This window comes from Cygnus olor, chromosome 17, assembly GCF_009769625.2.
Source record: "Cygnus olor isolate bCygOlo1 chromosome 17, bCygOlo1.pri.v2, whole genome shotgun sequence".
Taxonomy (NCBI): Eukaryota; Metazoa; Chordata; class Aves; order Anseriformes; family Anatidae; genus Cygnus; species Cygnus olor.
The window spans coordinates 11,587,161-11,603,308 of record NC_049185.1 but is presented as its reverse complement, the minus strand read 5'-3'; the positions used below and the strand labels follow the sequence as shown (position 1 = coordinate 11,603,308).

General features: G+C 57.4%; 1 protein-coding gene across 1 annotated transcript in view; it reads right to left on the bottom strand.

The window, feature by feature from the left end:
- The window catches only part of NCOR2 (nuclear receptor corepressor 2), a 223,225-nt gene that overhangs the window by 69,870 nt on the left and 137,207 nt on the right, over positions 1–16,148 (bottom strand). The window contains exons 9-12 of the mRNA XM_040577005.1: positions 9,806–9,872; positions 4,572–4,759; positions 3,305–3,401; positions 1,141–1,319 (exon numbers count right to left, since the gene is read on the bottom strand). Coding sequence (XP_040432939.1) covers positions 1,141–1,319; positions 3,305–3,401; positions 4,572–4,759; positions 9,806–9,872 — 531 coding nt within the window. The remainder of the gene's footprint in view (positions 1–1,140; positions 1,320–3,304; positions 3,402–4,571; positions 4,760–9,805; positions 9,873–16,148) is intronic.

The following is a 16,148-nucleotide window of genomic DNA, read 5'->3' as shown; positions in this document are numbered from 1 at the left end:
CTTTCCGGCACAGAGTGGCTTTCGGTGTCGGTGCTCCCCTCGTTCACCTGGGTGGCTTCCTGGGCTCTTGCTGGGTGCTGTGGATCATCTAAATTATACACCTAATGGCCACCACCACCTCGTGATCAGAGCTGTGCCCAAACACGCAGCCTCCCCGCCACACCTAACACGCTGCAACCTCCCGGGGAAGTGCCTGCTCCGTGTGTCCTGCAGAGCTCATCCTGCTGCAGGCTGAACTCCAGCTCGGTTTTTAAGGACACCCATGGCACGTCGGGGGCACCCAGTACACTCCGGTCCACTGTGCAACCAGCACCGGGGTCCCCACTGGGGTACGAGGTGAGGGGGAGGCTGGACGTGAGGCTGAGCTGGGACCCACGCTCGGCTGGCAGCGCAGTGGTACCCTGGGATCAGAAGTCCCCAAAGCGATCCCAGTCGTTAGAGCCAAGCTGTTCTCAAGCACTGCTTGCAAACAGGAGAAAACAATGCAGACAGAGTTTGCTCTGTCTGGTGTGGGAATGCAGCCATGGAAACAGCAGCTGGTGGCAAATCCTACAGGCAGCGGGACGGTGCTGAGGGAAAGCACCGGATGGAGGCTGTAACCTGAGTGGGCTGCACGGCTTTGTTTGATGTTGGCAGCCCCGAGAATCCCCCCGGACATGCAGGTAATCCAAAAATATCACGCTGCACGCAGCTCTGAGTTTCACTGGCTCTGAACCTGAACTGGCTGATACAACAGGGGGAGCGAAAACAGAAAAACTTTGGGCCTTCTCCCTGCCGGGAGCGGCAGCTTCCCAGATCTCTGCAAGGGAGCAGGCAGAGCGAAATCACAAGGGCACGAACACACCAAACGTATGCAAAGGCCTGATGGATAGGTTTCTGCCCACCTGCATCGCCCTGCCCCCAGGCCCAAGGCGAACACAGCGACAGAGGCTGCACCACAGCACGAGCTTCTGTCTGCACACCGAGTCCCGGGTGCGAGACAAGTCCTCGGGGAACTCACCCAGGGCACCCGTGCCGGGGCTGCTCTCTGCAACCACCACACGCTGCCTCAGCAGGCTGGGGCCGTGGCCAAAGGCAGCAGGCAGGTCACATCCCGCGGTTCCCAAGGGCTACACAGAGATGTCTGCGGGCTGCACTCACTTTTCGCGGAAGGTCTCCTTCTCCTGTTCGCTCCACATGTTCATCACCTGCCGGTCCTTGTAGACCTTCATGGGGTCGTCCATGAGGCCGTTCATGTTGATGAATTTCATGCGCTGCTGGTCGGCGTCATAGAGCATGGGCGGGATGACGGCGAGCTGGCGCATCTGCTTCTCCAGGTTCTTGGGGGAAAGCAGAGAGAACAGCCGGTCAGCACCGCGGGCCCGCGGGGACCGCAGGGGACAGATGTTCGAGAGGGAAGGACAGGCGGAGGAACAGGAGAACTGAAAAGCAAGCACTGGGCAGCTTTAGTGCTGGAGTAATTGTAAATTAAACGCTGAAAGAGGCTATTGCCATCAGCCAGGAAGCAATTAATCTTTCTTTTTGAAATTAAAGGCTTTAAGATACGGGGTGGAAATGCCTGGCTTAAGGAAAACAGCTCCTATCCGCAACGAGAGACAAGTCAAAGCAGCAGTGGCACAGGGACCAGACATCACAGCCACGGCCACGTGGAGGTTCAGTCCCCTCTGAGCTGCCCGGTCAGAGGGTCAGCTCTGCAAAGCCTTCTGAAGGGTGCGCAGAGGGAGACCTTTTCTGACCCACAGGAAACCCCACAGGATGCCTCCCAGCACAGTCTCTGCCTTTCCTCCCTCCGTTCAACCTGAAGTGCCTCTGAGCTACCCCAGACCCCCAAAGCTTCGTTTCCACGTGCTCTGGGTTGCTCCCGGGGGCCAGGTTCCCATCACTGACAGCATCAATCCCTCGTGAGCTCACACCCCTCTCCTGCCAGCTGTGCAGCTGCTCTCCTACCACCCGGCCACCTTCTGCCACGTGAGCAGATCGGATGTCACTGTGACGGGGCTGCGATTCCTTTCTTCCCTGCTAGCAGCACACCCTGGGACACAACCTGACACCCGTGCTCCATCCAGCTCAAGCACTAAGCCCATCCAGGGCCCAGGCTGCAGGCCAGGCCGGCGCAGACTGGGCACACTGGTTTCCTCAGCTATTCCCAACACGGTGGCCAAATGACGTCTCACTTGTGCTGTCCCCTACCTGAACGCTGGCCCTGCCCCTCCAGCTGGGCTGCCCGTGGTCCTTCAGCACAAATCCCCGATGTGGGGACGACGGGACACTCTCGTCACCCTCTTCTGTTTGCTCTCAGCACCGTAACCCTGAGTCCTCCCTGCCACCCGGGATGGCACTGGTGACATAAATCCCAGCCGTTGACCTGGGAAGGCCAGGTCCCAAAAGCAGTTACGTTAATTCACAGCGAGATGCTGGTTCCTTGCAGAACACTGCCCAACCTCCCAGCAAGCTGCCCCCTGGCTCCAGCCTCCCGGCTTCCCTCAGTCCCAGGAAGGGCTGGAGCCTGATGGAGGCTCTTAAAGCCTCCTCTGAGCAAAGCAAAGCGGAGCCTCTGGGCTTAGTGGAATTTAGCAGCATGCGCTGTGCGGGAGGCCAAAGGCAGCCACGCAACACTCCCCTTGGCCACCTCCACTACAGACACCTCCCTCTGCTCCTCAGCCCCACGCCTTCCATGTGGTTGCCTTCACTTGCTAACAGCAAGCTGCCTGCAGCCCAGCGCCGTGCACAGGCAGCAAACATCTCAGCTATTGCTGGGCAATGGCTGCTCTCCCCTCCCAAGCGCGAAGCCATTCACTGCAGCTCGCCTCCGTGCCAAGTGAGTGGAACCCTTGTGAAACCAGATCCAAACGAAGCCAAGGTCACGGGGATGTTTCAAGATGAATGGAGCACTCCCAGAAGATGTGGGCCAACTGGCTCACGTACAAACCATTCATTCCATAGGATTCCCCTGTGTCAGGCTGCACAGCCCATTCAAAACACAAGGAAACAGAAAAACCCCTCTGCCCCTCAGCCAGGGCACCGGCTCCCTTCGCTTCCTACCTCCACCTGCAGGTGGAACCAACGGCAGTAAGGTGTTTGTGGGGCGCTTAGGGTCCGATGTCCCTAGAGGCAGTCACACACCACTAACTCCTACCTACTGGCCACCAGCTACCAGGGAAGCCCGCCCACCCTCAGCCTGACCTGGAGCTGGTGGGATTTGGCATCTGAATTCACCATGGGGCTTGGTGCTACTCCTCCTGGCCTCCCTGGACAAGAGCGGAGTGGGAGGTAAAGAGGAGGAGGAAGGAAGAGCCAGCCTCACCTCTTGTTCCGAGAGCCCATCAATGATTTCTGACACCTCGTGTTCGCTGCGCGCAGCCGACATGGAGAGCCCTCCGCTGCCCCTCTGTCCTACCCTGCTGGGAAAGGGCAAGGAACATTCAGAAACTGGTGCTCTGCTTTGTGCTGTGCTCCCCGCTGCAAAACGCACCCCGTGCCCCTCGTTCTTCACCTGTGCCAACAGCCGCCTCCTGCATCGCTACAACGGGACATTTCACACCCAACCAGACCCTCCCACCGTATTTTCTCGTGCCCACTTCATCGCCCCAGAGCAACAGCACAAAGGTGCCAGTGCTAGGACTGAGCAACCAGCCCTGTGCCGCTGCGTCTGGTTTGCGAATCCTGCAGGAACACTGAAATCAAGGTCAGCCATCAACATCTACTTCCCATCCTGGATCGCCCAACGTAACAGCCACAGGTCCCAAGGAATTCAAACTTTTCTCATTAAGCAGGTACAATTTTAAAACAATTGTCAGTACCACTTATCCCCTTCTCTTTAAGATAAAAGAAAGCCACTGATTAGGAACTTTTCACGCATCCAGCTGTTTGCAGGGCACCAGGCAGCGATGGACACAAGCAGCTGGATTCTGCGCACAGCAGGTGTCCCTGGGCTGCAGTGGGAAGGACGGGGAGTTTTCAGCAAGAAGGGCGGGGATCACAAAACTGCAGCTCCTCCTGGCAGGAAACAACGTGACCTCAGTTGTGCTTTCAATGAGGAGGAGAAAATGGAGAGGGGGACAGCAGAGCCAGGGACACCCCTTTCAGGGAGACACTGCTCCATTCATATCGTCTGCAGTCGTTCCTATAACCTCTGCAGATGTTTCTTCCCCCTGCCCACGCTCCCATCAAAGCACAAGCGTGTTTTAAATCCCTGACACGACCAAATACATCTGCAAGCCTCATACATCGTCATTTGGGCTTAGCAATGAGGAACTAATTAGTGCCATCCCAGTCAGGTGGCCTGAAAAGGGAGCTGCCTCTGTGCTCTGCTGCAGCCAGACGGGAAATCAGCAGCCAGGGGAGCGGGCAGCCACATTCCTGACATTTTTCCTCCTGCTGGAGCTGCGCGGAGCCGCCCTGGGGAAAAAGCAGCAGGTGACTTGTCTGCTGGCTCCTGCACTTGGTGCATCCCACAGTTATGGGACCAGAAGGGGAGAAATGGGACTGACAGCCATCCCAGCCCGTCCTCCCGCCGCCCGTCGACAAACAAAAGAGAAAGGCTGTCCGATACCGGCCCAGCCCCTTCCTACCGCTTCTCCTCTAACCTCTGCATGCGCTCTTGCAGTTCCCGCTGCTTCCGGATCTCTGGGAATTGCTTCTCATAGTATTCCCGCACTTTGCTCTCCTTGGCACGGCGCCGGGGGTTATTTTCGATGCGCTCCACTTTCTTTTCCCAGGCCTCCATCAGCTGGTCATAGCGCTGGCAAAACTTCTGTTCCTGGAAGGGCAGAGCGAGAGGGACGTCAGGAGATGTGCCTGGAGAGGGCAGCTCCTCAAAGCCCTTCCCTCGATGGCTGAGCGTGAGTCACACTGCTTGGAGAGACGCGGGTTAGCAGGACACGGACACGCTCCGGGGTCTGGGGCCAGCCCAGGGGCAGATTCGCAGTACAGCCCATCGGGTGCCCTCAGGCTTTTCCCTCCCAAGCCCGACATCTTTGGTAGAACAAGGACTGTCGCCCGGCGTGCCTTTGCTCACCCGCCACCCCTTCTGCTGAGCAGCCTCCGACACCCTGGGTGCTTGATTCAGCAGCCAGAGCCCCAGAGAAACTCCTGTGCAGCTACACCACGGGCTGCTCTCCGAGTCCACGGAGCTGAGCTCCGCACACGCCTCAGCAGGTGGACGGGGAGCTCGAGCACAGCACAGCTTGCTGTTCCCAAAGCGCTGGGCGCAGGCACACGGGGCTGTGCTCCCAGAGGCGCTGTGCTCAGACTCATCCTCACGGGCTGGAGCTTTAGAAGGAAAAAGCTTTTAAAGGTGCACGGAACCCTCCTGCTGCAGTCAGTGGGACAACGCGATTTCACGGCACTAAGGATTAGCTCTCGGATGCTAATGTGTGGTTTAATGTTATTACTAGCAGCGTTGTCGGGATGCAGCACGTGCCTGGCACGGCCCCGTCATCGTTACTATCATCAGAGCTCACACAATGCCTTCCACATCATCACCGCTTCCAAACACTTACAGCAAAACCCTCTGGGTGGGTTGGAGACCTCTGATGCCAGATAAAAACCTCCAAGGTACTGCAGTGCGGGGGCAAGGTGGTGGTGAGAAACGGATCCCAAATATCTGGGATTCCTGGCTAGGATGTGTGCCCGAGGCTGCGCAGGCTGGGAACGGCCTCCCCCCCGCCTGCAAGCGGGGCGTGCACACACCCGCAGCACCGCGGCGGCTCCGAAGGCACCCGCCTCGACTTCCCCGAGGTCAGGCGGCCACAGAGCTGTCATTTAGGAGACGCCGCCTCCCCTGGCCACAGCTCGCCGTGCCGGGAGAAGTTTGCCACGGCGGCGCAGACCGGGCAACCCCTTCCACCCACGCACACCGGCGCTGGCACTCCAGCAGCACGGCGCGGTGGCAGCCGGCCCTCGGCCGCGGTGCCCTCGGCTCCTCCACCCCAATTGTGGCAACCGCGCTCCTCCCCGGGGGTTTTGGGGAGCAGCCAGGTACCCAGAGCATTAAAATCCCGTTTGCAACGCAAACGAGCCTTCCCGCACCGCCACCCGAGGTGGCCTCGAGCCGCTCTGCCTTGCTGCGGCCAGCCCTTGCGCCGGAGCAGGGCACCCACCACCCGAGGTGCCTGCGGCGCCGTGCCCCCGCCCCGTGCCACGAGGGATGCTCACGTGAAAGCAGCTGGGCAGCCAGAGGGGATTTTAAGGTTTCGTTCTGAGCGAAGCAAGTGCCTCGCAGGCCCCAAATCAGGAAGCGAAAGCAGATGGCGCTTTGCAAAATAATCAATGGCAAACCCCAGGTTGCCTCCCTCCCCCTGCGCTACTGATCTGAGTCCGCGGGCTGGTTTCAGGAGCCGCGGGTGCGTTAGTCACCGCAGCAGCAACGGGGCGAATCGAGATTTCAAAGAAATAAACTCATCTCTCGCCGCCACCATCCTACGGCTGGAAGGAAGTCCAGCGCTGCAGGACTTCCCAGACGCACCCTGCTCTCATCTCACTCTCTTAGCAACCAGAAAAAAAAAAAGCAGGGTGAGGTAAAACCCACCAAAAGGATGGAAACGCCCAACTTCAGCCCAGGAGGCAGCTGGGTGACCCTGAGCCAAGTGGATCTGCTGCGCTATGGCCCCGGCCACCGGCAGCTCCAAAGCTTGGTGCTGCTCCCATCCTGGCTTACGGGCTTGGTCCAGGCATCCTGGGCCTGGCCGTGGCCCAAGCAGACCCATCTCATGATCCTACGGCCTCCTGGGGGCAGTTCTCAGGGCACCCAGGACAGACAAAGCACCTGCAAACCCTGGGGTGATGCACGCTAACCCTCTCCCCCCAGATAAATTAATTCCCGCAGCCAGAGGCGGTCCTGCCCCCGATGGAGGCACAGGAGGCACTCGTCTCCATTGGGAGCCGAAGGAAACGGCTGCAGGATGAAAGCGAGGAATGAGAGCAAAAATGAAAATGCCCTGGAAGCTGCCAAGGGGACTCACGCTGCGAGCGAGAAGCCGTAGGTAACGCGACCGAACCGCGGCACCGCGGGGAAATCGCAGCTGCTGCGTTTTCACCCCTCCCGAAGCGATGCCGTCTCGGCCCGACGACAAACAAGAGCTCCCACCCTGCCAGCAACGCCGCTGCATCCTCTCGCTTTCAGAGCGTCGCGTTTGGGAAGAGGATAAAAATACCCCGCAGGGTTTACTGAGCCGGGGCGCCGGGAGGCAGCTGGTGGCCGGGAGCCAGCTCCACAGAGCCTGAGGACACCGAGTTCGCCCAGGACAAGGGCTCGGGGAGGGCTTTTTTCCCTTCCTTGATGCAATTTGTTATTATTTGTGCTTACAGCTGGAATGAGCAGCACCAATGTCACACATTTCCTCAGCGGTGCTGGGCGCAGCTCTCCAGGAAAAAAAGCCCCTCTCCAGGCGCAAAGCCCCCACACCTAAACCTCCCGAGCGCAGCTCCTGCGCAGGCCGGCTGAGCGCTTCTGGCCTGCAGCTGCTTTCCGAAAGCCCCTTCCCACCCAGCAGTCGGAGCCCAGAGAGCCGTCCCCGCCTCACAAGTGGCTTGCTCCAAACCCCCAAATTTTCCCCCTCCAAACAGCTGGGTGGGGCTGGGCCATCCTTGTCCAGTGCTTTGTGGTCCCGCTGGGACCCGTGCTCCACGTGATCTTCTGCCACCCTTCAAATGCAAAGATCAGAGGCCCCTTACAGCGCTCTGCCCCCAGGTTTTCGCAGCTCGAGCACCAGGGGAGGCTCCCGGTCAGGTGCTTCAGGAGCAGGAGCATCTAGTCCTTCTCCGAGCAGCCCCGAGCCAGCGTGTCCTCTCCCGAAGAAACGCCTGCGCCGGCTTCTGGCCTCGGTGCTCCCTCTCCTCCCCTTCCCGGCTCATCCTCCCGCCAGCCTCTCCATCACACGAGCGGTGGCGAGCCCAATCGGACCTGACACGCTGATCTAAAAGCGGGTGAGTAGTAACGCTGCCGTAGCAGCTGAAGGCAGCCTGCAGGCTGCGCCAAGCCCAAGCCCTCCTGCAGCCCACGCTCTCGCAGCTCGGGGAGCGGAGCAGCTCCTCGGTGGGGAGGAGAAGAGCGAGGGTGGCAGGAGGAGCTGCTCCAATCCTACACTAGCCCCACCGTTTGGCTTCCCTGCTTGACGGAGATAAACCTTTTGCGTCCAGAAGGGCTCCCTTTACCCTGCTCTCTCTGCAGCATCACCTCTTTGATAGCAATTCAAAGCCTTTTGCTGTGCCGACCCTGGTGGAGCAGGAGGAATCCCTGCGGGCTCCTCCGGGGGGGCTCTCGTGGCCGAACCCAGGGGTGTGCTCAGCCCCTGCTCCAGCTGGCCCCGGGCAGTGGCAAGGCACCAGCAAGGGCAAGAGCCAGCGAGGAAGGCTGGCACGTCGATGGGCTTTGCTAAAAATAGGGCCTGCTACAAAACAGGCAGAAAAATAGCTAAGCACACCCATTCTGCAAACAGAATCAGCAAATGTGTTCGCTCTGCAAATTCAGCAACCTTCTGTTGCCTGTTTTGTAGAATAGGCAAAACGCTTCCCTAAACTGAAAAATCCCCTTTCAAGGACACTGAATAAACCGGCTGGCAGAAATTCACCTATTTTGCATGACAGGCGACTTTACTGCGGGCCGTATTTCAGGAACCGTGCTCCTGCAGCCTAATTAAACCTTTTCCCCCAGCTCCTTGATATTCACAACAGACTCAGTCTAGCTTTAGCGCAGTAACTGGTCGTTTCCCCCAGCAAACGGCTCCCGTTCGGTTCCCTCCTGGTTCCAGTAAGGCCGCAGCAAGCTCTGCCGTCTCTGCTCTGAGGAAGGGGACACCGATCCGCTTCCCACCGCTGCAGAAGCCATCAGCTGTGGCAGGAGAGCTCCCCTGAGCAGTGCCGGAGAAACCAGCACCAAAGAAATTGCTCAGACCTGCAACATTTGCAACTCCAGACCCTGACGCTGGCACCGGAGTCCGACCCAGCACAGACACGCATCAGGAACCGGTGTTGGCACCTTGCAGCTGAAACCCAAAGCCCTCTGTGGTGAGCTGAATCACCCTCCGCGCTCGTAAACAGCGAGATACCACAAAATCCACCTCGCGCTTCCCGGTCGGGGTCGTTGGTTGCTTCTGGCATTTCCCCTCCTCTGCGCAGCACAACCAGCCAGCTGCTTTCGGCTTCCAGCTCCCGCTGGCTACTACAGCAGGCAACTGGCAGCGCCGAAAGCAGCAATTCTATAAATCCCACTTGAACTTTCTCCTCTAATTGCCAGGGCCCTGGAACAGTGCTCTGAAGTCTCCCTACAACACCCACCTTCCCCCTGACACAACCGGAACCCCCCTCCTGGAAGGATGCTGGAAGCGATCTTGCAGGCAAGGCTGTCCAGAAATGACCTGGCCAGGGCCTGGCTTTGTTCTGAACCACACATTCCTAGAACACCGCTCGGTGACCAGCTGCAAAGAGGCAGCTCAGCCTCCAGACCGTTTATCAGAAGCGGAGTCAGCTTCTCTCACGAATCTCTCGGGGTTCAATTACTCACAAAACAGACGTTTACCCTAGGAAAAGTCTCTCCGAGATCGGTGTGCTCCCCTGTGACGGAGCCAACCCCGTGTGCATGCTCCGCGCGGGGTGCTCGCGGAGGGAGGTGCTGCACGCAGCAGGGCCGGGGACCTCTCCTTTGCATCCGAGCTGCTGTTAGCATCAGAGATGCCACGGCAAGGAAAAAGACAATGCAGCAGGCAAAGTGCTCAGCAGGTCTCTGCTGGAAAAATCCCTTTTCTTTCTGACGTAATGAATTATGCTGCTTTATACTCATAAAATAGGGTACACGGGAATCACTTACCCACTGCTTGCGAGCATGATTTCTCCTCTTAAAGTACAAAATTAACTTTTTCCGCATTGCCTGGTTTCTGTAAGAGGAAAAAAAAGATGAGATCTGGTTAACGAGCAGGCTAAAATTCGACGCCTTGCACTCCCCGCTCACACAGGAGGTCACAAAGCCGCTTCCACCTTAGCTTGGAGCCGAACCAACGTCAGAGCAGCGAGCGCGGCTATCTGGGGACCTTGCGCCAGCTTTATGGAAAGATCAACAAACTCTCAAACGCGAGGAACACCGACCACGTCTGCTGGTGAAATCAGGACCAAGGTTGAGAGCTAAGCTCATAAAACCCCAATTCTGCTACCAGTTACTGTGCGCTCAGCACGGAACCAAGTCCCACTAGCACCAGGTGGCCATCGCACGCCGCCCAGGGCAGAGGCAGGAAGGCTGGGACGTGAGGCCGATGCCTTCTCCCTTCCTCGACCTCAGGACACCACCTCTTCCCTCCTGCTTCCTCCTGGGCACGAGCTTACGAAGGCTAACAGGACACCGGCGAAGCGACGCCACCTGCAGGGGCCACCTTGGGGCTCCCCAGCCCCCGGAGGTGGCAGGGAGGGAGCTGTCAGCACGCACACACCGGGGTTATTCACCCCGGGCACCGACGTGCTGATAGGGAGGCCGGATTGCGGCAGTGCTCGCAGCACATATCTCCTGACCTCTTGCTTTCTTGGAGCCGTGCCTAACAAAGCTGCAAACAAACCAGCCAGGAAAGTCCGGCCACTTGCAGAAGTGTGACCTCAAGAGAGAAAACAGCCAGTACGACCACAACCGAGCCGGCGTCTGCCCAGATACCTCCTCGGTTTCTTCTTCTTTCTGCTTTTTCATGTAAGCACGAAACGATCTTGCAGAAGAGAAAACACCCACCAAAGCAGCGAGGTGCTGGAAAAGCTGCAGGAGCTCCGAGAGCCTGCACGAAGCCGAGAGCTGAACGTTTCAGTTGTTCCTGTTACAGTCACAGCAATAAAGTCTCTAGGTTAAAGGTAGGGACCGGGGACAAAGGAGTTTCCTGAAGTCTTTCCTCCTGATTAGAGGCAGAGCTGCGGCGTGTAATTACTGACCAGGAGCTTAGCAGCATCACGCAGGCACGTTCTGCGGGATTTAGCACAACGAAAACACACCCTCCCCGATCCCTCGGTTCCCTCCCGTCCACATCCCCTGGCTGGGAACAAAAACCCACCTTCCTTCCCCCCTACATCCCTAAACGTAGCCTCAGCGACCTGTTGAGCAAGGGCGTGGATAGCAAACCTCGTCCTTCCATTCCGTTTCAGAAATCAAAGGGGCATTGGTCATCGGGGGGAAAAGCTAATAAATCCTCACACGGGGCACGTTCTGCCTCTGCTCTTTTTTGACGGTACGCTTACAAAGGACCCGCTGTTGTTCCAGGCTGCACTGCAAAGATCAGAGGCCACCTCATTAGGCATATTAACAAATATCACTGCCAAAGGCTTCTTCTCCCTGCTGCATCGCACAACGCCACTGTTTTTTGTCTCTGTCTGCGTGGCACCATCCTCCGAGGAGCCGCAGAGCGGCTTGGCAGGCGAGGGGCTGAGCTAAACCTCGCTGCTCAGCTCTGGGCGAACGGCGATCACTTGCCCTAAACAGTTAGGGAAACTGAGGCACGGAGCTGCAGCCGCTTCTGGCTGCCCGTGCAGGAGGAGCGGCATGGGAAACCGTGCCCAGGGCTGCTGCAGAGCATCCACCCCCGGCAAGGTCAGCCCAGCAGCACCCGTTTCCCAGCTCCCCGCCTGCCCTGCACACCGGGAGCTCCTCTGTGCACCCGCAGCCTCTCCTCCCCCGGCTCCTCGCGTGCTCCCACGTCCCGTTGCGCCCGGCGAGCTTTCTCCTCCGGCTCCAGCGCTGCGCGGTGCCGCAGCGGGCAGCCGTCCCTTCTGCAGGGACCCGGCTGATGGATTTCGTTCCAAGGCTTTAGTTCTGCGGGAACAAGCTCCGACAGGAGACCGTGCCCAAAAGACACATTCCCATTGTTTGCTTGTTTATTCCAACTCTGATGGAAACTCTGCTGGAGCGATGCTAATGGCGGCAACTTCGGCACAGCCCCGGGCTGACTCCTGAGATGCGCCTCGCTCCTGGGCTCCTGTCAACTTTGGCTTACTAAAACAGCCCGAAGCATGAAAAAATTGGTAACCAAAAGGCAAACTAAAAGGTGCCTGGCTTGTAGTCCTCTTTTACGTGTTTTTGTGTCTGCTAAAGCAATCCCACCATTTTTAAACCCCTTGTTGCTCAGCACAGAGTCCAGCATCGCTCCCCGCGGTGCGCAGCCCCATGCCGCACATCATGCCCGCGCACAACAGAACAAACCCACCCAGCAGCAAACTGCTCGCACCTTTCCTCCTCGCCCCAGCAGCACAAGCAAAGCCACAAAGCAACGCTGAAGCTCGAGTCACTAATTCACTCCGCTATGGCTATCAAACCAGATGAGCTGAAGGACCCCGGGCTGAGATAGGTGCTTGATGGCTGACATGGGCTCAGCTGGAATCCCAGCGATGGGTCACTGGGGAAGGATTTGGCCCTGGAAGGGCCAGCACAGCCAAATCAATTCCTGCCCTTCACGTGCCAGCCCAGGCGACACCCAGGAGCGGCGTGGGACTTTGACACCGCTGCTGCATCTACCACAAGAGTCAGCAGCAGCCAGGAGAGTAAGGGAAGAAAATCAGGAGCTCTTACACAGCCGATGCATTGCGTCGAGTTTTGCATCATGGCTGACCTTGAAAGTGCTAATACAGGCAAAGATTTAATGGCTCTGCAGCTGTAAAAATGGGGAATGCCTTGAACGCCAGTGGATGTTTACCCCTGCCAAGGCCGAAACAATCAAGGAGTGAGAGGATTAAAAACAACAACCACCCCCTGCTAAGTACCCAAAATGTTTTTGCCACTTTATCTTTTTTTTTTCTTTTTTTTTTTTTTGCATAAGGTCAACCTCTCAAAGGTTAATAAAATCTCGGTAAATATAAATAGGCTTCACAGTTTATCTTGCTACATGTACTGCTGTTACTTAGAAACCATTTGCAGAGAGGTTAATTCAGGCCACATGTCTCCGAAGCACACGCTGTGCTCCCTGGGCGAATCAAACAGGGAAAGAAAATTCCTGCAGCACAGCCAGGGAAGGTAAAGGCTGTCTGCTGGTAGCCCTGCACAGACACAACCAGCGTGGAGCAGCCTGTCGGAAAGGTCGCTCTTGCAACGTGCCAACCTTCCTTCATCATCCTCAGCGGATGCCTGAATCCTTCCAAAGCCCCGCCTGAGGCTTGCCAGTGAAGAAAAGCGTCGCATCTGGAGACCTGGCTGGCTGGGAGAAACCACACGGTCCACAGGCAGAGAGAAGGGAGGCTCCTTAGATAAAGCAACAGTGACTCTTGTGGGCAGTTTCAAGTACTGCTGTGCTGCACAAGACACCCACGTCACACGGGCCGGGCGGGCTGAAGCGCTCGGTCCCTGTCCCGTCCAGCTGCTGCGGCAGAAGGAGCCAGGCTGGGACGGACACAGCCCGCTGGCAAGCTGGGTTTTGGGGTTGCCAGGTGGCACATCCACATCTTCGTACGCGACAGCCCTCGATGCAGCTCCCTTCTGTGACCTCGTCTCACCGCTGCTGGAGCACATCGGTGTTTCTGCTCTCCCCGCTAGCCCGGAGCTGCTGCTGCTGCTCTCTGACTGCTCTCCCAGCTCCCCGAGGATTTTGGTCCCCACTGCTGGCGAGCTCGACCAGCAATAAACCCCCTTCTGTCCCTGCTGGGAAGAGCCCAGCCTGCCATGGAAGTGGTGGGTGATTTGGGATTTTTCACGCTGGGGCCCGTCTGTTTGCATGCCCAGGGAGGCAGCAGCTCTCGAGGCAAACCGCCCAACTCAGGGGCTGGATGTCAGCCGGACAAGCCCAGCAAGAACCCCGGTCCCAGCAGTGCCCAGCGCCTCCCCACGAGCAGCAGGGACAGAAGGAACCAGAGGCTCAACCAGTTAAACCAAACTGGGAGCGTGCTGCTTGAGCGTCACCCGCCACCGGTGCAGGAAGCGAGGTTCGGGTATCTGTAATTTGGGGTGTGCCCCAAGGACGGCACGTCCTTGCATAACTCATCCTCATCCCACGGCCCCACTGACCTTGCTGGTGGGTCCCGCGCCTCAGCACGGTTCTCAGAGCCGATCTCCAGCCCACCGAGCGCCCAACAAAAGCCCATCTCCCCCTCTAAGCAAAGCCGGGAGCCCCGTGGAAGCCGCCGCTTCCACCTTAACGGCCTTGGCGCAAGGTTGCTTTTGTTTTTTGGCTTTCACAATGGGGCCAGTCGAGGAGAGAAACTGTAACTCTGACTTCTGAGTCACTTGGCTCGGGCCCTCATGAATTACTTGGCTGCGATCCTTCTGGGGGTTGCAGTCCCGTAAGGATGTGCGCAGCCGCATGCGTGTCGGTGCCGGCGTAGGTGCGCGCGGGCGCTGCCGAGGCGCCGGGGGGAGATTCCCGAGGACACAAAGGGCCCATGTACTGCGGCACACCTGCCCAGGAGACCTTGGGCCAGCGCGAGAGGAGATGAAAGGAAGTTTGCTATTTGATCAGAACTAATCACGGGTATTTAATTACACAGGGACGTCTTTCATCAGACAGCCAGTGCAAACAAAGTCGGGATCAAGCCCGCAAAGAGCGACGGGAAGGAGGCCGCCAGCAGCTGGCAAACCCATTGTACGGCGAGATTTATCGTGCAGGGCCGGAAACGGAGAAGCCTCCTGGCAACTCGACCCAAACAAAGCACTGCCAGCGAGACTGGAGATCTTAAATCACGGGACCCGCAGAGCACGGCAAGAACGCTCCAAGGTTAACCCAGCCAAGGGAGCAGCGCGGGCACACAAAGGGATGTTGAGATGTCCGTGTCCCTGGGGGCAACGCTGGCAGCAGGGTGCCAAGCCCTGCCGAGAGGGCAGGGAGCAGGTCATCCTTTCCACGGGTGGCTGCACTCAGTCGTTCCCTTGCTCTGAAATGGCTGGGGCACAGCGATGCAGTGTCACCTGTTAGCCCACGGGCACATCACGTTCCTGGAGAACAAACTGTTCAGAGCTTTCTTGCAACACTCAGGAGCTCTTTCTGGGGAAGAAAAGTGAAGCAGATCTTCAGTTAATTCGCCTTGGAGCATTTTGGTGGACTAAACCAAGAGCACCCTCATGCTGCTGAGAAGACAGTGACGGAGGCACGCAGCCGGTCACGCAGCCAGCAAGCTGCAGCTGTGCCTAGAAACTAGTCCAGAGAAAGAAGCCATCCGGAGGTCTGCCAGCTTCCTAAATCACGTCCTGCAGGTCCACAATGCATTCGGCTTTGGAGGCCCGAAGTCATCACCATAATTCATCCATTAACAGTGTGAAAAAGTTGGTGCTGGTAGTTCACCTGGCAGCTCAGAGGGCAACGAGACCGCTGCGCTCCGAGGAGGGGGCACCTTGGTGACACCACCTGGCAGGTCCCTGTGATGCCACCTCCTCGTGAAGATGCTCCCAGCGGGATGCCCAAACGCCTCCCCTGGACAGCAGGTACAGCCACGGCCACGGCTTTTAACATCATTTTGGAAATTCATGTCCATCCTCTTTAGCACCTAAGAGCTTAGGACCAACAGGAGACAAACCCAAGTGAGTGCAGAAGCACTTCTGGACATCAGCTGGACACGTGTCCGATGCCTCTGCCTCTCCTTGAAGCCCAAGCACTTCAGGATAGTCCATGCAAGAGAAACATGGACCGGCAAGAGAAACAAGCAGAAGGCTGCAGTGTGGCTCCATCATTTAGAAATTCATCACAAGGTAATACTTCTGCCCTAGTACGTGCAAATAGAGAATAAAAGAGATGAGAAACCTTGAATGGGATGAGCAGGGAGCTGCTAGGTGAATTTCTAATGAGGAAAATGTCTACAAGCTCTAATAAAAAGAGCTGAAAGAGAATGCATTAGTAATTGCAGGGTTTCGAAGAGCATTTGTGTTACATGTCAGGCTTTTACTATGAATTTAGAGGCAATCCATTGCTACTAAAACCCCTAAACAGCCAGTAATGAAAAGATGACTTAAATTTGCCAAAGTGACAAGTGATTTGGAAAGCTGTAGTTAGCAGCAGATTTTCAGAAGAAAGCTATTCTGCTTTGGGGAAAAAGGGGGAGAGGCAGTTCAAACAGAAAAAGGCATTCAGAAGCCCCTGAACCTCTCTGAACATCCAGATGAAAGATTTCAGTTCTGCAAATTTCCCCCCAAGAAAAGCCATCAGCTGCAGACAGCAACACAAACGGGCGTACTAACAGTACACACAGCTGGGCTGCCGCTGGATCTAGACATG